This window comes from Diorhabda carinulata, chromosome 6 (assembly GCF_026250575.1).
Source record: "Diorhabda carinulata isolate Delta chromosome 6, icDioCari1.1, whole genome shotgun sequence".
NCBI classification, from domain to species: domain Eukaryota; kingdom Metazoa; phylum Arthropoda; class Insecta; order Coleoptera; family Chrysomelidae; genus Diorhabda; species Diorhabda carinulata.
This window is the reverse complement of record NC_079465.1, coordinates 10,732,088-10,750,863: the sequence shown is the minus strand read 5'-3', so window position 1 is coordinate 10,750,863 and position 18,776 is coordinate 10,732,088. Positions and strand designations below refer to the sequence as shown.

The following is an 18,776-nucleotide window of genomic DNA, read 5'->3' as shown; positions in this document are numbered from 1 at the left end:
TTACGAGATTTGAGCACATAAATTATTAAAGAATATTCAAATTAAACGAATTTATTCAATTATAGATATCTAAATGTACAATATTTATATTAGCTTTGGTGGAGATACTGAAAATGTATCTATAACTCCGAAATTATGGCATTTAGGTTTAGAAGAATATTACATGTAAAATAATTAGTATTTCTTAAGGATTTCTATACGCACAAAATATATAGGGTGATACATTTGAAATAACACAGCTCATTATTTTTCCGGAAAAAGAAATGATCTGACAACAATTTTGCGAACAAAAATTTATAAAAATCGTACAAGCCGTTTCCGAGATAATTGAGGCGTTCCATACATAAAACTCATCTGTATATATACGGTCATGATCCTGTCAAGAAATTGAGGTTAGGAAAAATATTTGTCCTGGATCTAGCCCTTCCAATGTCAGAATATTTCGGGTAGTTATTTTCCACTCTTTTACTGCAAAAAAAGTTTTTGGTTTCGGATTTTCTTCTGTTAGTCATGTTTTGTTGACAAATTGTTGATTTCCTAGAAATATATTTTTGATATAATAAATGATGATACTTTTATTGTTTGCCAAACTATTACAATAACAATTCTGTTTGAAAAATAGGTCTAGTAGCATATATGTTTCTTTTTTCAATAGAAATGGAAAATATAAATCGACACCAATACTTTTGAATTTTGAATTAATGGTTCAATTATTTGCAAAGTTTCCGATTGATCAACCCCAATATTGTTTTGGTATAGTGTGAATTTGAGCACGTTTCACATACCAATTATTTATGACATCGTTTCTAGTTACGGCTCAATGATTCAATATAAATTAATGAGATTGTGCTTAAAGTGCAAGCCAAATTGATAATCAATGAAATGAAAAGTCGTTTTAATTTCACTAGAGTGATGAATAGTACAAAATACACAGATAGATAGATAATTTGTTGTTTATTCAAAACAAAACAAAAAAAGTCAGATTTTACGCAAATATTAATAATATTGATGAATTTGAGAATTTTCAACAAAATAAATGCATAATAAGAAAAGATACTAGGTGGATGAGAAAAGTAATTAGATTGACTTCTAACCCTTAGAAGTAGCTCCAATGGGTAGCTATATACCAAAGAGTTGAGGTGCCCACTTTTAGAAGCAACTCTGAAATCCTGCAACTCTCATGGCTTTTAACTGGTCGGTTATAAATTGCAAAATGACGTACTTCTATGACATGTTCCAATTTCAGTGAAATGTCTCAAAGACTCAAATCCTGACTCTTGCATTAGCAATCTTAAAAGATGAACACACACGTATCTTCTATCCTCCTTCTTTTGAGTTTGAGAGTTTTTATTCCATTTTGTGCCAGCAGCAAATTTGTGCTGTCTGAGGTTGTGGAAGAGACTCACAATTGGGCTAGCAAATATATTTAGATATATTTAGAATCTGATAGCTATGTCACACTAATAAACTTGTTAATGTTATTGGCACAAAAAGTAACTGATGTTAGATGCTGTAAGAGACCTAGTATATCGATTAATGAATATGTTTTTTAATAAACATGTTCGTTAAAATGTGAAAATTATACTAATGAAATTTATTTTTAAACTCGAGACATACAATTGAATATTTAATTATTAGGAAGAATCGCAGCGTTGAGGACTTCCAATCCACAAAGAAGTACTCGAACACAAGTACAGGAATTGTCTTCAGCTGGTCGGTTACAACCGTTTGAATATCAGCCAGTATGCTGAAATAACGTCTCTGCAAATCAGTTTCCAATTCAGTGAAGAGGAAAAATCAGGAACACTCACGTCAGGTGAGTGAGGATTTTAAAGATCCATTGAAAAATTTCCAGTGAACAAAAATTTGCTTTTTAAAATTGCGCAGGTATTTCTCCTCCTCGCATTCATTAGTAAAAGTATGATAAACGGTGGTGTGACTCAAATTCAACTGTTTCCTGATCATTCTGATCGTCAACTGACAATTTGAATGAACAAGTTTTCGTATTTCTCGTATTTTTATCGGTTTCTACATTTGAAAGACGCTCTGTGAGAATGGTTTAAATCAGCGAAACAAAAATCGAGGTGAGACTCATCGTTTTCTACCAATAGCGTGATGTGGGAAGACAATTCAAGGACTTGTCATCACGATAATTCGCCGTCATATTCCAGCATGATTCTGACTGATCTCATTCCTAAGTCACCCTATCCGCCATATAAGGCTCTCTATAGCTTTAACTCTCTTTGAAACTCGAAAATTCACTATGAGTGTACTGATACCTTAAAAAATAATTCGCTTAATGTACTGAAGGCCGGAGCTTAGAACAACTGAGTAGAAAATTGCATTAACAGTTAGCGTGCTTGTATTGGCACGATTGTATTTTTAAGATTTGTATTAAACTATGTGAAGATGTTTTTTAGTCAGTCAAATTTTATCACATGGTAATTATTTTACTTTTAATTCAATTTCCATCTATTTTTTTTATTTTCATATTTTATATGTATTTGTTTGATTTCTATGATATTTCTACAATGATATTGTTTTTTAAGGACTCTAATTCAAAAACCTTATATTATTTTCACGAATTCGTCCACTGACACAAATCGTGAAGTCAGTCCTGTTTTATTATGTAAACAGAATCTAAATTTTGGCGGATGTGCCAGGTATTTTTGTCAAGAAGGCCTATTTACTACGTTTTTTTATACGAAGGCAATTATTTTTATAACCTAATTATATATTGTGGCCGCTTTTATAAAGACAATTCGTAAGAAGGCATTTTTATCAGTTTACGGCCAATCAAAAATTCTGGAAAGTGAGATGGTGTATTTAAACGAGTCTCTTATAACCGGAGAGCCGGAATTTGATTTCAAAGCGAACACATCGGGATAGTATAAATCAAACTAAACGACGTATTTACTTAGTTACCAATTTTGCTCATTCAATCGTTGTGTCAATACCTAGTCGTTCACATTATATTGCTCTGAAATATTCCCGCACAAAAAATTTTCATTTGATAAATGTTAAATAGTACGATATTTCTTGAGTGGTACGAATCGATCCTATCGGTTCTTTTAAGATATCCAACTATCTCAATTTCCAGTAGAAACCTGATTTGTCAAACGATATTTGATATTGATTATTCGACTATAGAGGATTTAGTTGACAAGAATAACTGTGATCAATAAAATTGGTGTATTCTGGAATGATGTCCATCGTACGTGGAACAAAGATTTGAAAACTTGCTGGTGCAAGAAAATGAAACATAGCTCACTCTTGGTTCATTACCATTACCTCACAATGTTTATATGAGATTTGACTAGGGGCTATGGTGTCCAACCAATCACAAAGCAGCCCCAACAATACGATGGATGCACACCAATAACAATAACCACTTTTTAATATAATTGTTGTTAAGTTGCCCAGAAGCGTTTCCGTGTTTGGTTAATTACATTAGTTCTACTTATTTCACTTTTGCTTTTCCTACTGTTAAGGATTGCTTGGCTTACCCGGGCCGGTTTTATGACAAACAAGACAACAAAGGTTGGGGGTTAGTAAAGGTTACGGTGCCATCCCTACATTTTCCTAGTGAGGTATTTTTTTATTTTTGTTAATGTTCAAAAATAAAAAAACGCAATATGAAGTTGTTGGAACTCCACCGATAACTTTTCGTTTCCACTACAAGCACCGCTTCAACAGAACGTTCAAACACCAGAAAAAATCGAAGGTAGGTATAATAGATGTCCCTACAAAGCATTGCTAAAATGGGTCTATAATATTTGTAGACATACTTGTGAGTATTCCATTAGGTCAGACGTCATTGACTGTATCTACTCCACAGCGTATATAGACGAAAAAGAGAGCTGGGATAGGTTTAATTTAAAATTTTTCTTTTTAGGTATTACAGAAACTGACTTGTGCTTTAGCCCTCAACTTCTCAAGCTGTTGATGAAAATACCAAAGCTTCTAGTAGGACCATACCATCAAAAGGTAAAAATTGACCATCATAGAGAACTATTTTCTCTTCTTTGAACCTTTTACTTTTTTATGTAAGTTTTTCTCGATAAATCGTCTTGATTTTAGATCTGAAGACATTAAACTTAGCAGATAATGCAGATTCTATTGGTCAGAGGACGAAACCTCTATCCACATTTTATCGAAGTGTGAGATTCTACGCAACTACTGCACTACACCTGGAAGCGTATGAAATAGAAGACAAAGATATCTGGCAGCTACAGCCATCCTACATTCTGAACTTACTCAGAGAAGTTGGATTAATTAGTCGCGTTATATATAATACTCTAATATATATTTTTTGTTTCATTTCTGAAGCACCATTCTCCCCATAATTGAAAATTAAAGGATTCATCATATTTAAGACCAATTTTTGTCTAGTTATTTTCTAAAATTTTTTTAGAAAATAGCCGAATGAAAGATTTGAATTTGAAATATGACGCCAAAAGCAGAAAGGAAACTGTTGTTTCGATGTACATTTAGTACTGGTAATAAACAAAGAGATTGCGCTGAAACGGGAGCTGGAGCTGGCGATCTAAAGGAGGTGAGTGATCTGAGTGTGAAACCCAATTCTTTACAGGATAGAGAAGTAAAAGGCTTATTACCTAGAATCAGTAACATCGTTATACACTATTTTCTATGGGTCTCTTCAGTTCTTTATCATCTACACTAAACCAACTTATATAATCGTAGTTGATAGAAATCAAATATTTTCAGACCCAAAAACACAGTTTTTTGTTCAAATTGTGTCAACATTAAAACTTCAATAGTATAAAATATGCAATAGTAATCAAAAATATGATAAACGGACTATAATAGATAACTTCTCGACTTCTTACCAATTACAAGATGAAATTTAATTTATTCCAACTTACCATTCTTTCATTCTCTTTAGTGAATTCAACAATTATTTATTATTATGTATAGTATGTATCAAAATGATACCTTAATGATTCAAATATTAGTAAATTTAGGAATTATAGTGAAATCTCTTGGTATTCAACGACAGATTCTTTTGAGATTACGTTGGTTAGAAATGTATATCACTACCCATGATACACTAACACTAACACCGGTATGCTGACTTGTAGGTTCAAATTTGAAACGCCACGCGCATGACGTCATGATTGAATTAGAATGTTTTCTTGGCCATTAAGATTAGGCTGGAGTTGTACGTATTTACTTGGTTTAGTGTTTAGGTTTAGAACATTGTTTATTTACCTAAATGTGATTCGCTCAAAGAAATAAATGAAATGTCCATAATACCTATATCAGAAATAATATTGAATGAATCCATAATTTTTCTTATACATAATAATTTCTTCGCGGAACAGGCAGGAAATTATATTCTTTGTAAATAACACGCAGTCTTAAGAACGTGGAATTTAACAGGTGAATTTAATAACCATATTTGTAATACATATATAGAGATGTTTTTGTATGAACTATTACTTTTTAAATTAAAATAAAACTTCATAACATATAGAGCATACATTTTGATTCTAACGTAAAGCTACATTGTGCGAGAGAGATGGCGCGCGACGATACACTTTTCGTGTATATGTGTATCGTGTCACTACCTAGAATTACCACTGTATGTGGGACACACACATTTATTGGCTAATGGAAGTGTTGATGATTATAATAATTGAATGACATGATGGGTAAGTTCCTCTGTAGCAAAAAGTTAAATTTAGGGTAGTCTGTATAATAAGTTTATTATAAACTATGTGTCTGAAATTTATATGCTTTTGATTTATGAAAGTAAAATGTAATAAAACAAAGAAAAAACTATGTGTTAATATTGATGAGAAAAAGTGAAATATGATTGTTTCAAAATTATTTCACACGGGGATAGGCGTGTTTGCATATAACACTTCAACTGAGTGCGGTCCACTTTTATGCTATTTCTCCATGTACCTCTTCAAGCCATATTGGGCAATACTATCACGTGATTGCTTTACTTCTTTGAAGATAATCCTAAGATTATCCAAACAAATGGTCGCTATCAATTGTTTTGCCGATGAAACAGTTTTTTTCTTTATCGTTAGTATAATAGTGAAGTGGTGGATCGAGGTTTCATCTACAGTTATGAATCGACGGAAAAATCTGAAACATTTTACTCGCGTCAGTAAGACATGGACATGATCATAATTTAAAAACAGAAGAATTACAAATACCTTTTTAGTTTTATATATGGGTAAAAATAGCAATTACGGTAACAGGCATCCCAGGCTTTGGTAAAACTTTGTAGAGGGCAATTGGTTTAGAACAAGTTATGTATACCTTGGGGTGGTTATCCAGGTCGACGGTAACCAGGGAGAAAATCTGGAAGCGAGGATGAGGGGAGTAAACAGTAAACAGTAAATACTTAGAAGGATACTAGGCGATGTACACCCTGTATATATATACATATATATATATATATATATATATATATATATATATATATATATATACGATTTTTCCAATAATGAGATGCGCGATATGATTTGTGTGTTTGCTCAGTCAAATTATAAGTTGTCCAGCTGCGGCTCGAAGATATTCACAATTATACCCAAATCGAAGGCAACCCAATTACAAACTGTACCGAAATCTTTACAACCGCTTAGGTGAAACGAGGTCTTTACGCTCTAAAACTGAGCACGGTGCTACAAAAAAAATCACTGCCGGTGAAGAAGATGAAATTTTAATTTGTGTTACGGAGAATCCAGATATCAGTACTCGCCGATTAAGTCTGCAAACAGGCAAATCATCTATTTTTAGAATACTGAAGAGGGAAAATTTGCATCCATATCATTACAGTTCAGAATTTATTACCTCAAGATTCACCGAAGCGTCTACAATTCTCCCGTTTTTTGCAAGATAAACAAAATGTTAACCCAGATTTTCTGGATACAATTCTTTTTACTGATGTGGCAGCATTTACCAGACGAAGAATATTATAAAAATAATGTGGTGTAATATGTGGGTATTTAATAGGTCCTTTTGAACTGCCAACCAATTTAAATGGACCTCTTTATTGAGATTTTCTTCAAGAATATATACACGAATTACTAGAGGATATACCTCTCGCTTTAAGACAAAATATGTGGTTTTTGCACGACGGAGAACCACCACATTATTCTTTACAAGTTCGTCAATACTTAAACGAACAGTTTCCGCATTGATGGATTGGTCGTGGAAGTGAGTTTGCTTGGCCACCAAGAGGCCCTGATTTAAATCCTTTGGAGCTGCGGATGTAATTAAAAATAATAGACAACGATTATTTGATATTAAGAGATCTTTTCGAAAGCGGATCATAAAGTGTATTGATGTAAATGGTGGGCATTTTGAGCATTTGCTATGAAGTTTTTTAATTTTTGTTTACAATCAAAGAAGAGTCACTTTTTTTTGTAGAATTTAACGCTTTTTAATATATTTTTTTACTATTTTAGTTGTAAGTTTAGCACAAAAAAAGTTTACTTTGATTTAATTAACACAAACAAGTGTAGCTAGCGCCCTCTATTAGCAATGTTTAATTAGCTAATTAGCAATTAGAGTGCAAATTATGATTCCTCATGCCAAAAAACGTAAAATTGCCAATTTCCAAAGAGAAATTGTGAAAACGAAAAAAATTATTGCGAAAATCGAAATTTAAATTCAAACTTTGAACTCTCCGCATCTCGGAAACTAGCAATATTTGCATAAGGCATGTTGAGCAGAATCATCATATTTTGAGGTCTAGAATCTACAGTTCAGAGATACGACATTCTTAATGAATCACCCTGTATGTATATATATATATATATATATATATATATATATATATATATATATATATATATATATATATGTATACATATATATGGCTATAAATGATAAAAAAAATATAAATAAGTAAATAAAGTAATAAGTAAAATTTATAGCTCTATTTTGTGAATTCTAATAAATTTAATATATTTGAGATGTGGAAACCAAGGAAAAATTAATTTTTCTTTTGGAACAAAGTTATATATATATATATATATATATATATATATATATATATATATATATATATATATATATAATATAGTTTGATTCCCCTCTTAATCTGTTTTTTACAGCTTTGATATTTGGCGCCCTATTTTGATAGACTTTACCAATATGTATATACACCCAAAAGAAATAATCTAATGAAGGAAAAGCTAATATGTTATGTAGGATTAGGCGTTCATTGGATCAAAAAATAGGCGTTTTATTCCTATCCGTGCTGGATACTGGATGCCGCACTGGATAGATCGAATTGATACAGTGCTGATTCCATGCCGCATTCCAGTGAAGCTGACACCAGCAATAATGTAAATTTTAATCAACCTTTATGTAAATATTATATCTCTCATATATCTGTACTCTATTGAGAAACATAACAGAAGGTAAAGAAGGTAATAACTGCAACGTTAAAAAGTTTAATTAGGGCTGAACTATGAAGTTTTGCTTGGCACTAATTTTCTGTTATTTATGATACCCGCCGTTTACTTTCTGAGAACGCTACCTATAAGGTGTCTAGTGTAGGTTTATCGGACTCCACTTGAATAGGAAGTAGTCTCGTCCAAAAAAAGTAAATCTATTAAAAATTCATTGCATCATAACATTACACCTCTTCCTAAACACGCACATGCTTGAAATAGTCATCTTGACACACCTATTGGTCAGGATATATTTTATATGTTTTAAAAGGCATCAATTATTGTTCTAACTGCAGAAAATTTGATCAATGAAACCATTGGAAATTGTGGATTTTCTTGCAGAGATTAATGTCCAATTATTATTTATATTTATGTAAAATTTCTGGCCAAGTCCTCCACTGTTCCATTTTCTTCAAATGCTAACAGTATCTCGTAGTTATTTCGCATAGTAAACTATACACTTCACTTTGATTTTCCATTCTATTCTCATATTCCAACATAATCCAGACTTTGATATGCAGTTTTCTTGACAATAACATATTCATTTAATAAATCGAAAGAGGTTACTTTTAAAATTTGAAACAATGAACTAGAGTTCGAATAAAATTGTGTCATAATAGAAATGAGTGTCTGCCATTTATCAGAAATAGTTTATAGTATCGCTGAGGAAAAAATTATAACGATCGTGGCTCCCAGAATATAAGCTCAAAAGTGTTTAAAATCTTGTCTGCTTACTGCTAGATCGCGTAATTGAATCAATAAAATTTGAGACGCCCAAATTATAACAAAAACAATTATCACATTATTCAAAAAATTTTGCAAATATCCGGTTCTGCCTTATCAACTTTACCAAATAAATTTGACAAAGAGTAGGAAGGCATTTAAACAATGTTGAACTAATTCTTCCCCCTATTAATAATAATCCCAGTGGTTAACAAATTTGTAATTCATGTTACCGGGAAACGGTGTTGAAGAAATTAAAGTGCAAGTATATAAAAAGTAGGGAACCAGGAGAAAAGCCCAAAATAATATATGAGTCAAATTATTAAACTTGGAAAGTTGTTTATTCACGTGTCATTGCAATTTGTTAGCAAAAAATTCACAAAAGCTACATGAAGTTGAATATATGATGATTTCTATAAACTATGAATAAATTGATATGATAAGACACGTATTTTGATATCCCAATAACAACGAGCTTTTCCTTATTTTTCATCCATGAGTAATGCAACTATTGCGACTAGGGACAAAGACGACATCGCAATAACACATTTTCTCGTGACTCATTCTCCTTTTAAGAACGATAGAAGATACAAATCTTATTGTTAATAGAAGACGTTGCAGAGGTCGCTTAAAGGCATACACAACAAAGTTGTAGCATATGTGCAATTTAACCACCCCTTAAGTAAATATCAGCACAATAACTACAGATTTGGGAATAAGTAGATCCATCGCATCATTAATGTATTTTGACAGAGCACAGGTAAATTCATTAAATGGAAATTTTAAAGAAGTTACAATATTTGTCTACACAAATATATTTATTGGTATGATTATATTGTAACAGATTAAATCATTTTATAACTCTGTAGTGATATATTGATGTAAAAAATTCGGGAGTGAGAAGATGACGTGAAAATAATGCCGCAACTTATACGAATCCTCGTTTCTGAAATATAGGCCTTTGAAGTTGCGAAATCAAAACTTTTATATAAGTGTTTGACTACTATCTGAAGGCAAGGGGCGGCTCGTGCCCAATGGTTAACAACCCGTAACCTGAATAATCTAAAGACAGCAAAATTTATTTTTCAATCGATTTTTTATCAAAAAGATAGTCTTTGTATTACTAGATAAAATTTATGGTTTAGGAGATAAATAGATGTTTATATTGTTCTACATGCCTAGGAAACCGTTCCCCATAAGACATTATCAAGAAAATTAACATAAATTGTAATTATTTATTGAAAATACTTACAGCAGGCATTAAAACACAATGCACATAGGTAATCATCCAAAATTAAGGATGTTCGAATGTATGCTTAAGAAAATACAGAATGTGTTTTATATTTGGAACACCTCAATTATCTCGGAAACGTCTTGTACGATTTTTATAAATTTTTATGCGTAAGGGTCTTATGGGGGTATCTACATTGTTATCAGATCTTTCCTTTTTCCGGAAAAATAATGAACTTTGTTATTTCAAATGAATCACCCTATATATTTTGCGTTTTTAAAAATTCTTAAGAAATACTGATTATTTTTATTCTCTATACCTAAATACCATAATTTCTGAGTTATAGTTACATGTCAAAACATGGCAAAGAAAACCTACAATAACTGAAGACAAATCTTTAAATGTTTGTGTCATGTTAGAAGTAGAAAAATTATGATTACAGCAGATGCTCAAAATGTTGTCCATTTACTTCAATACAACAAGCCGATTTTTAAAACTATACATTTTGCAACATCCCTGACTGCTCAATTCTTCTTATCTCTGTGGTACTTTTATCTTTTAATTAATGAATATTGTCAGGTTTTGTTTTATAAACGATGTTTTCCAAGTGACCCCACGGGAAATAGTTTAAAAGATTCATGTCGGGTGATCGCGGGGCCCATTCGATGAAACCACGCCTTTCAACCTATCTTCTGGGAAACCCATTATTTAAGTATTGCCTCACACACGCATCGTGAGGTGAGTTTAGTAGTAAGTAGTAAAATTGACGAGTGAACAAGTGCGACAGTGAAGTGAAGTGAAAGCGGACTCAGGTAGTCAGGTGAGACCCTGATTAAACTTTCTTTTTCTTTGCAGGTAGCTGTGCGTCAACACAGCCTTTCATTTATAATGAATTGAAATACTTCTGCATGAAAGAATTGTGTTTTTCAACACAAATTTGATTGTGCGGAATTTATCCGTTTTTCGAAACAGCCGTACTGACAAATTTTTCCTTTTAGATAATTTCCAGGTACTCCAGAAAGATAGGAAAGCCAAGACAAAAAGTAACAGGCATGGAGCCTTAACACTCCAAAAATAGGGAAAAACTCTATGACAGAGCATCGTCGACAAAGAAACAAGACGAAGAGAAAATTGAGTTGTCTAAAATCATAATTCAACAAAAAGCTGATTATGAAGTGCTGGTTGAGAAGATGGGACAGAAAATCAAATCCCTCGAAGAGAGGATGAGAAATTATGAAGAAACGATCATCGGTAATAACAAGCATATTAAGTCCTTAGAGGGCACTATTGGAGAACTCAATGCCGATAAAAACAAATTGGCAGATAGAATAGTAAAATTGAAAGATGAGATGAAAACTCGATATAAAATAATAGAAGGAACACAAAACGAAGACTGCCCCATGGAAGGAGACTTCATGGAAGTGAAGAACAAAAAAAAAAGAAAGAAAGCAGAGAGACAATCCTCAGATGAAGAAGAGATATCAACGGACAAACAAATCCAAGAAGAATTGGAGAAGATAAAACGAGATGAACAAAGGAAACAGACAAAACCGGAGAGAAGGCCACCTCCGATAATTCTAAAATCCCCACTCATGTGGACAGCACTACGCAAACAGCTAGTCCAAAGAAAAATCGATGCCCAGTGTAAAATGGGAATACACACGAGCAAAATAACGACGGCGACTAAAGAAGATTTTAACAAGATGAAGATGCTCCTGAGCGAGTATAAGGAGATTGAGTGGTATACCTACCTACTCAATGAGGAAAAGGAGAGGAAGCTCGTCATAAAAGGACTAGCTGTCAACACCCCAGTGTCGGAGTTACAGGAAGAACTGAGGGAAAACGGATTAAGACCCAAAAAAGTATGGCAACTGACAAGCCGTACACAAAGAAAGGAGGATAACACCCGAAAACTACTACCTATATATATGGTAGTAATAGAACCTATAGAAGAACCAACTTATAAGAAGTTGAGATACCTCTGCCACACAAAAATAAGTGTGGTAGAACAAAAAAGGCACGACGGACCTGTACAATGTTACAGGTGTCAGGGATTCCATCACGGACAAAGCACGTGCAACATGGACGTGCATTGCGTGAGATGCGCGGGGGCGCATAGAGCGGCGGAATGCACGCTCAGCAAGACGGAAAAACCGAATTGCAGGAACTGCGGAGGAGAACACCCCGCAAACTACAAGGGGTGCCCGAAACACCCGAAAAAGATGGAAAACAGCCCAGCTAAGAAAACCACGCAAACAGGACGCACTTACGCACAAGCTGCGAAGAAAACGACAACGACAGGAGAAAAAACACCAGAGCTATTGAGTGTGTTGCAGAACATGCAAACACTCATAGCAACACTCATTGCCCAACAGAAGTAAACCACAAGAGGATACCCCCCGACACGGTAATTCTGCGTTTCATAAGCAAATGCAGAGTTATACATCGGGGACAGCTATAGAGAAGGCGAAGGACCACTCGGATTAGATCTTTTCCTATCGGTAGGAGGTAGGAAGAGGTTTACCCGAGGCCGCGAAACACACACACACACACACGAAGACGTCCAGAACAAGAAGCCAAGAGTGTATAGCCAACAGGCTAATCTCTTAACAAAAAGATAAGACATCCCAGAATCTCCCATAGAGGGGAGAGGAAGGATTCTACACGCGAAACTGCGACGTGAAAGAGGATGAGGACCTGTCGGAATGACAGGGGGTGGTTGGAATGTTCTTCTTCGCACCCACTCGTGGATTTATCCGGGGGTGGATGCCTAGAGGGACGGGCTCGTCTCAAGGGAAATTGTGTGTGCATAGTGAGGTGGGGCACCATCTTGTTGTAGCTAAATATTGTCGTTTTGGGATATTCTTATTGTCTGATAATTTCTAATAATGTAGTTTTTCTTAAATAATATTTACGTTTACGTTATTACGTGACTAGTATCTACAATTATGCCGATTTACATTTCCATTAATACAAAAAGTGGCCTCACCGCAAAACATAACATTACTTAAAAAATTTGGATCGTTTTGATTGTAACATTTTCCATCATTAGGTCTGCAAACTCTTCAAGTCTATCAAAACCGTCATCTAACAACTCTTTAAGCAACGTTACTTTGTATGGATGGAAAATCACGTAAAATTTTCATTATGGATGTTTGTGAAATATCAAGTTCCCTCGATATTTGTCTAGTACTGGATAGTGTGTATAGTCTTCTAACAGGACACAAACATTAAGAGAGTTGTTCTCAGTTAATGCTGTATTTCTGCGCCTTGATTTGGGTAAATCATTTACTGAACCAGTTTCGTTAAAATTTTTCACTTATTTACTGACAGTAGATCTTATGGGATTTCAGTTAGCATATAAATTATTAAAGATATAAAACGTTTCTCGAGACATGGACGCCAATGTTTTGGTCTAGCTAGGTTACCAAATTTGTCAATTTTAGACTTCTATTTCTGAGGATGGATTAAAAAGATTGTTTTTGCAACAAGGCTGACTATTCTGAAAAAATTATCGAGAGAATTCTAAATGCGATATAAGAGAATTTCAATGACAAAAATCTACTATTCAAAGAGTAAAAGCTTTCGTTGAAAATGTTGAGCTTTAATTAGATTATTCAGGCCGTCGATAGTTATTCTGATGTTTTTAGAACTTAGTTTAGATTATTTTTCAGAAAAACTTCTCCTTTGTATATGCATTTAATCACCTATATTCAATTTCACATTTAATGTATGAAATCTCCGTTATTTAATTCTAATTTGTTCAATGGCCCAAAGAAAAACCACGAGTATCCGCGTCAATTTTTGATGTAGATGATTCGCTGAAGGCATATAAATTACAAAATTTGTATATATTCTTACATGTATCCATATAGTCTGGTCGAGAAAAAATAAACCTGCCGAAATTAGTTCTCCGTCTCGGAAAAATATGGTTGATGGCTTAATCGATCCGGAATGGCATCCTGAAAAAGACGTCTTTCGTCTTTTTTCCGGGAGAAAAAAATTACAATTGTTATTAACAAAAAACTGGATGAAAAAAAGAGGGGTCCAGTTTTTTGAAAATTTCTCAAAAAGTATAAGTCGTAGGTCAAATATTCAAAAACATTCTGAAAGAGCAGGAAATTTCAGCTAGGAAGTCTCCGACTCCCAAAATCGTACGACCAATATTTATAATTTTTATTTAACATTGAAAATAGGCTCCCGCGCGGCAGTTTTGGCATGCGCGCGACGCTGCCATTTCGGAGTCTCGCTTTTAAATAATTTTTTATGCAACTAAATGTTTATAAAAAAATTTCAAAAAATTCTGGTATTATCTAGAGACTTCAAAGATTATGACCCCGTGTTTTAGAAAGTGTTTTAGTATAATATTATTTAAACTATTTTTTTTCAATAACTTTAAGCCAGGTATGATTTTATATTCATCCTTGGCACTATATTGGAATTTTAAAAATTTGTTTATGCCATTTGTTTATAAAAAATTTTTAAACAAATGGACTAATTGAATATTTTTCAAAAATTTTTTTTTACCACATTATTAGCCTGAGAAAATAATGATTTTTAAAAAAAAAATTTTTTCTTAATAACAATATCTTATTGTTTATAATCGTTTTTTTAATATAACTATTATTTAAATAAATATTTAAGAAATTTTTTTTTCTCAAAAATCATTATTTGCAATTTCTCTACATAATTGCAAAAAAAAATTTTTTTACTCGTAATTTATTCATTTGTTTATTAAACAAATTGTTATAAACAATTTTTTTTCTTGTTTTATTTTTTTTTCGGTAGATGAAAAAATTAGAAAAACAACGATCTGCAACAATAGGGTAAAAAAAATTTTCTACTATTTTTTATTGAATTTTATAATTTTACTGTATGACTATTTTTTTTACCCTATTGTTGCAGATCGTTGTTTTTCTAATTTTTTCATCTACCGAAAAAAAAAATAAAACAAGAAAAAAAAATTATTTATAACAATTTGTTTAATAAACAAATGAATAAATTACGAGTAAAAAAATTTTTTTTTGCAATTATGTAGAGAAATTGCAAATAATGATTTTTGAGAAAAAAAAATTTCTTAAATATTTATTTAAATAATAGTTATATTAAAAAAACGATTATAAACAATAAGATATTGTTATTAAGAAAAAATTTTTTTTTTAAAAATCATTATTTTCTCAGGCTAATAATGTGGTAAAAAAAAATTTTTGAAAAATATTCAATTAGTCCATTTGTTTAAAAATTTTTTATAAACAAATGGCATAAACAAATTTTTAAAATTCCAATATAGTGCCAAGGATGAATATAAAATCATACCTGGCTTAAAGTTATTGAAAAAAAATAGTTTAAATAATATTATACTAAAACACTTTCTAAAACACGGGGTCATAATCTTTGAAGTCTCTAGATAATACCAGAATTTTTTGAAATTTTTTTATAAACATTTAGTTGCATAAAAAATTATTTAAAAGCGAGACTCCGAAATGGCAGCGTCGCGCGCATGCCAAAACTGCCGCGCGGGAGCCTATTTTCAATGTTAAATAAAAATTATAAATATTGGTCGTACGATTTTGGGAGTCGGAGACTTCCTAGCTGAAATTTCCTGCTCTTTCAGAATGTTTTTGAATATTTGACCTACGACTTATACTTTTTGAGAAATTTTCAAAAAACTGGACCCCTCTTTTTTTCATCCAGTTTTTTGTTAATAACAATTGTAATTTTTTTCTCCCGGAAAAAAGACGAAAGACGTCTTTTTCAGGATGCCATTCCGGATCGATTAAGCCATCAACCATATTTTTCCGAGACGGAGAACTAATTTCGGCAGGTTTATTTTTTCTCGACCAGACTAATAGTATTTTTCTTGATATAATCGCACAATGAACATCATGTCACTAACAAATTTTCCAAACAATGTCGAAAACTAAGCACACTAAAAAGAATGATCAAATTTGGACATATGCTGGCGCACGGTGCCGAGGCAGAGAGACAGTTGTTTGGGAGGTCCTTTTGGCTTTTCTGCAACTCTGCACCTATACCTAGGAAATATATTCTCATCTTTATGCTCTCAAAAAACGCAGACTCCTCCAAAGAAGGCTGTTTTTTTAGGATTTCTATGTTCTACTTGTACCGTATCCTTATCGGGGTATCTAAGCCTTTTGCTGAAATGGGCAGAACATTCACAGAGGAGACGGTGTCTGTCTTCTGGATTGTCTTGGGCTTGGAAAGTTTCTTCAGTAAGACTCTGATTCTCTAGCCATTTGTTAGGTTTGTTATGAGGCCACAGGCTTTTCTGGTGAAGCTGTCGCCTTTCTCATTGCCCGGTGTACCTTGATATCCATATTACGGCAACTTTATTTGTGTTAACTAGTGCCTTATAGTTGGTTTACAAGCCAACACTAGCTTGGACGTGCACTTTAAGACCGCTTAGCTATCAGAGAGAATATGTGTGGAAGGTGAGGTAAATTCAGAAGGGCTTCTAAATCTGTGGTGAGACATGAGGTGTATATTCTACGTATTTTTAATTCAATTTAGTAGCGGTTGTGTTCTACCAGAGTTAACAAAAGTGACTTTTGGACGCGTATTTTGACGAAATACCCATATGTATGCTGTTTTTCAGTAACATTAATAGTAATATTGAGATCATTATTTGAATTGTTGCGATAGGGTAGTCCATTTTAGTTAGTTCAAAATTGATAAAATCTATTGCATACTTGGAATAATAATAAAGCATGACTATTAAAAAAAATGTTGAAATATAAACATTTTCCAAGATATCTCTGGACAGCAAAAGACAGATATCGACATGCTGTTTTCGCTATTATATTGCTAATTGTGTCTACTTTTAATAAATAAAACTGCGTGCTGTTATTCAACAAATAAAATTACATTAAATAAATAAAGTCCCCTATTGTGCACGATATTTATCAGGTTAAAATGAAATTATTAATTTTAACTTGGCAGAAAAGAGCTTGCAGCAGAACCGGAGCGTTTTTTCATAGAAATATAAACACTCTTCCCCACACCATATTCAGTAGTCAGACCAATACTTGTAATGTTAAATATACAAAAAATTCTTTGAAGAATGCAATAATTTTTTTTATCATGCGTCCTCAATTAGTTTGTTACTGTAAAATTTATCTTCTTACATTTTTTGATGCAATTACGCCCTATAGCACCAGGAATGAGAGCATCCGAAAATGGTTTTTCTCGAGGTTAAATTTGACATAGATTTATTGTCAGCTGATCTACTATGAACAGATTGTGACATATGTCCCAATGTCATTTTTATTGTGAGACCTCGTAAAAAGAAAAATATTTATTGGCAACTTCTTCACACATATCGAAGATAAAACACCTAAACTCCAGCATTCTAATGTGATTTAGAAAATAAATTGTTCAGACTTCAATAAGAGTTACATTGGTATGAAAATATGACACGAACAAAAAAGATAAAACAGCTCTAGCCCAACATCACTTCACCGATGGTCACACCTTTAATTTTGTAAATGTGAAAATTCTGGATAAGGAACATAAATATACAAAAAGAGCCATCAGCGAAATGATATGCATCTCGTCCAATATGAATATATAAATAAATAAAAAAAAAAGAGGGGGAGCCAATCTAGGGGTTCAATATAACCATCTTTTTAAAGTCATTACACACTGACCAGACTAGTACTTAATGGTAATAATTGGAATAATTCCAACAGTATTTATCGTTCATGCTTTTGTTAATATAGAAAAGTAATCACTCACTGATAGATGTATCATAACAGGAGAATTATCTCTTCGTGTGGAATATGTATTTTATCTTTTGAATGACATCTAATAAATGAAAAAGGCATGTTGTTTGCACAAGTTTTTACTTGTATGAGTATCTAATGGTTTCTTTAGATAGATTTTTCATTGTGATTCTGTTTTATACAACAATTTTCTCATATGTTTTGTACCATATATTTCTAGCCTTGATAAGATCAAATAAAAGATCGAAACGTTGGCATTTTAAAAAACTCTTGGAAAGTTTTATTTTGAGTCCTCAATTCGCAACACCATTCAAAATTACATACTAGGAAGGACAATGATATCAACAAAGAAAAAATATTTATCAAATAAAATAGTTGGTACAAAAAAATGAGTACAATTAAATTAAATTAAATTATTAAAGGATTAAATTGTTTTTATATTTCAATTTTGTCCAAAAACATAAATTGCACAGAATTTTGCTGTTAGGTTGCATTATAAATGAAACATGTTAATAAAAATGAAATTTTGTGTCCTCTCTCCACAGCCTATTTTTGATAAAAAAAATTAGAGTCAGCCTACGGATATTAGGTTTCATCATTACCTGTGAGCCTGCCAAGTAGAGAGTGAAGGATATTTTC

At 32.5% G+C, this 18,776-nt stretch overlaps 1 protein-coding gene across 1 annotated transcript in view; it reads left to right on the top strand.

Moving 5' to 3' along the window:
- LOC130895267 (uncharacterized) overlaps window positions 1-4,029 on the top strand; it is a 30,239-nt gene extending 26,210 nt beyond the window's left edge. The window contains exon 3 of the mRNA XM_057802489.1: window positions 3,896-4,029. Within this exon, the coding sequence (XP_057658472.1) occupies window positions 3,896-4,029 (134 nt within the window). The remainder of the gene's footprint in view (window positions 1-3,895) is intronic.
- The last annotated feature ends 14,747 nt before the right edge of the window (window positions 4,030-18,776 follow it).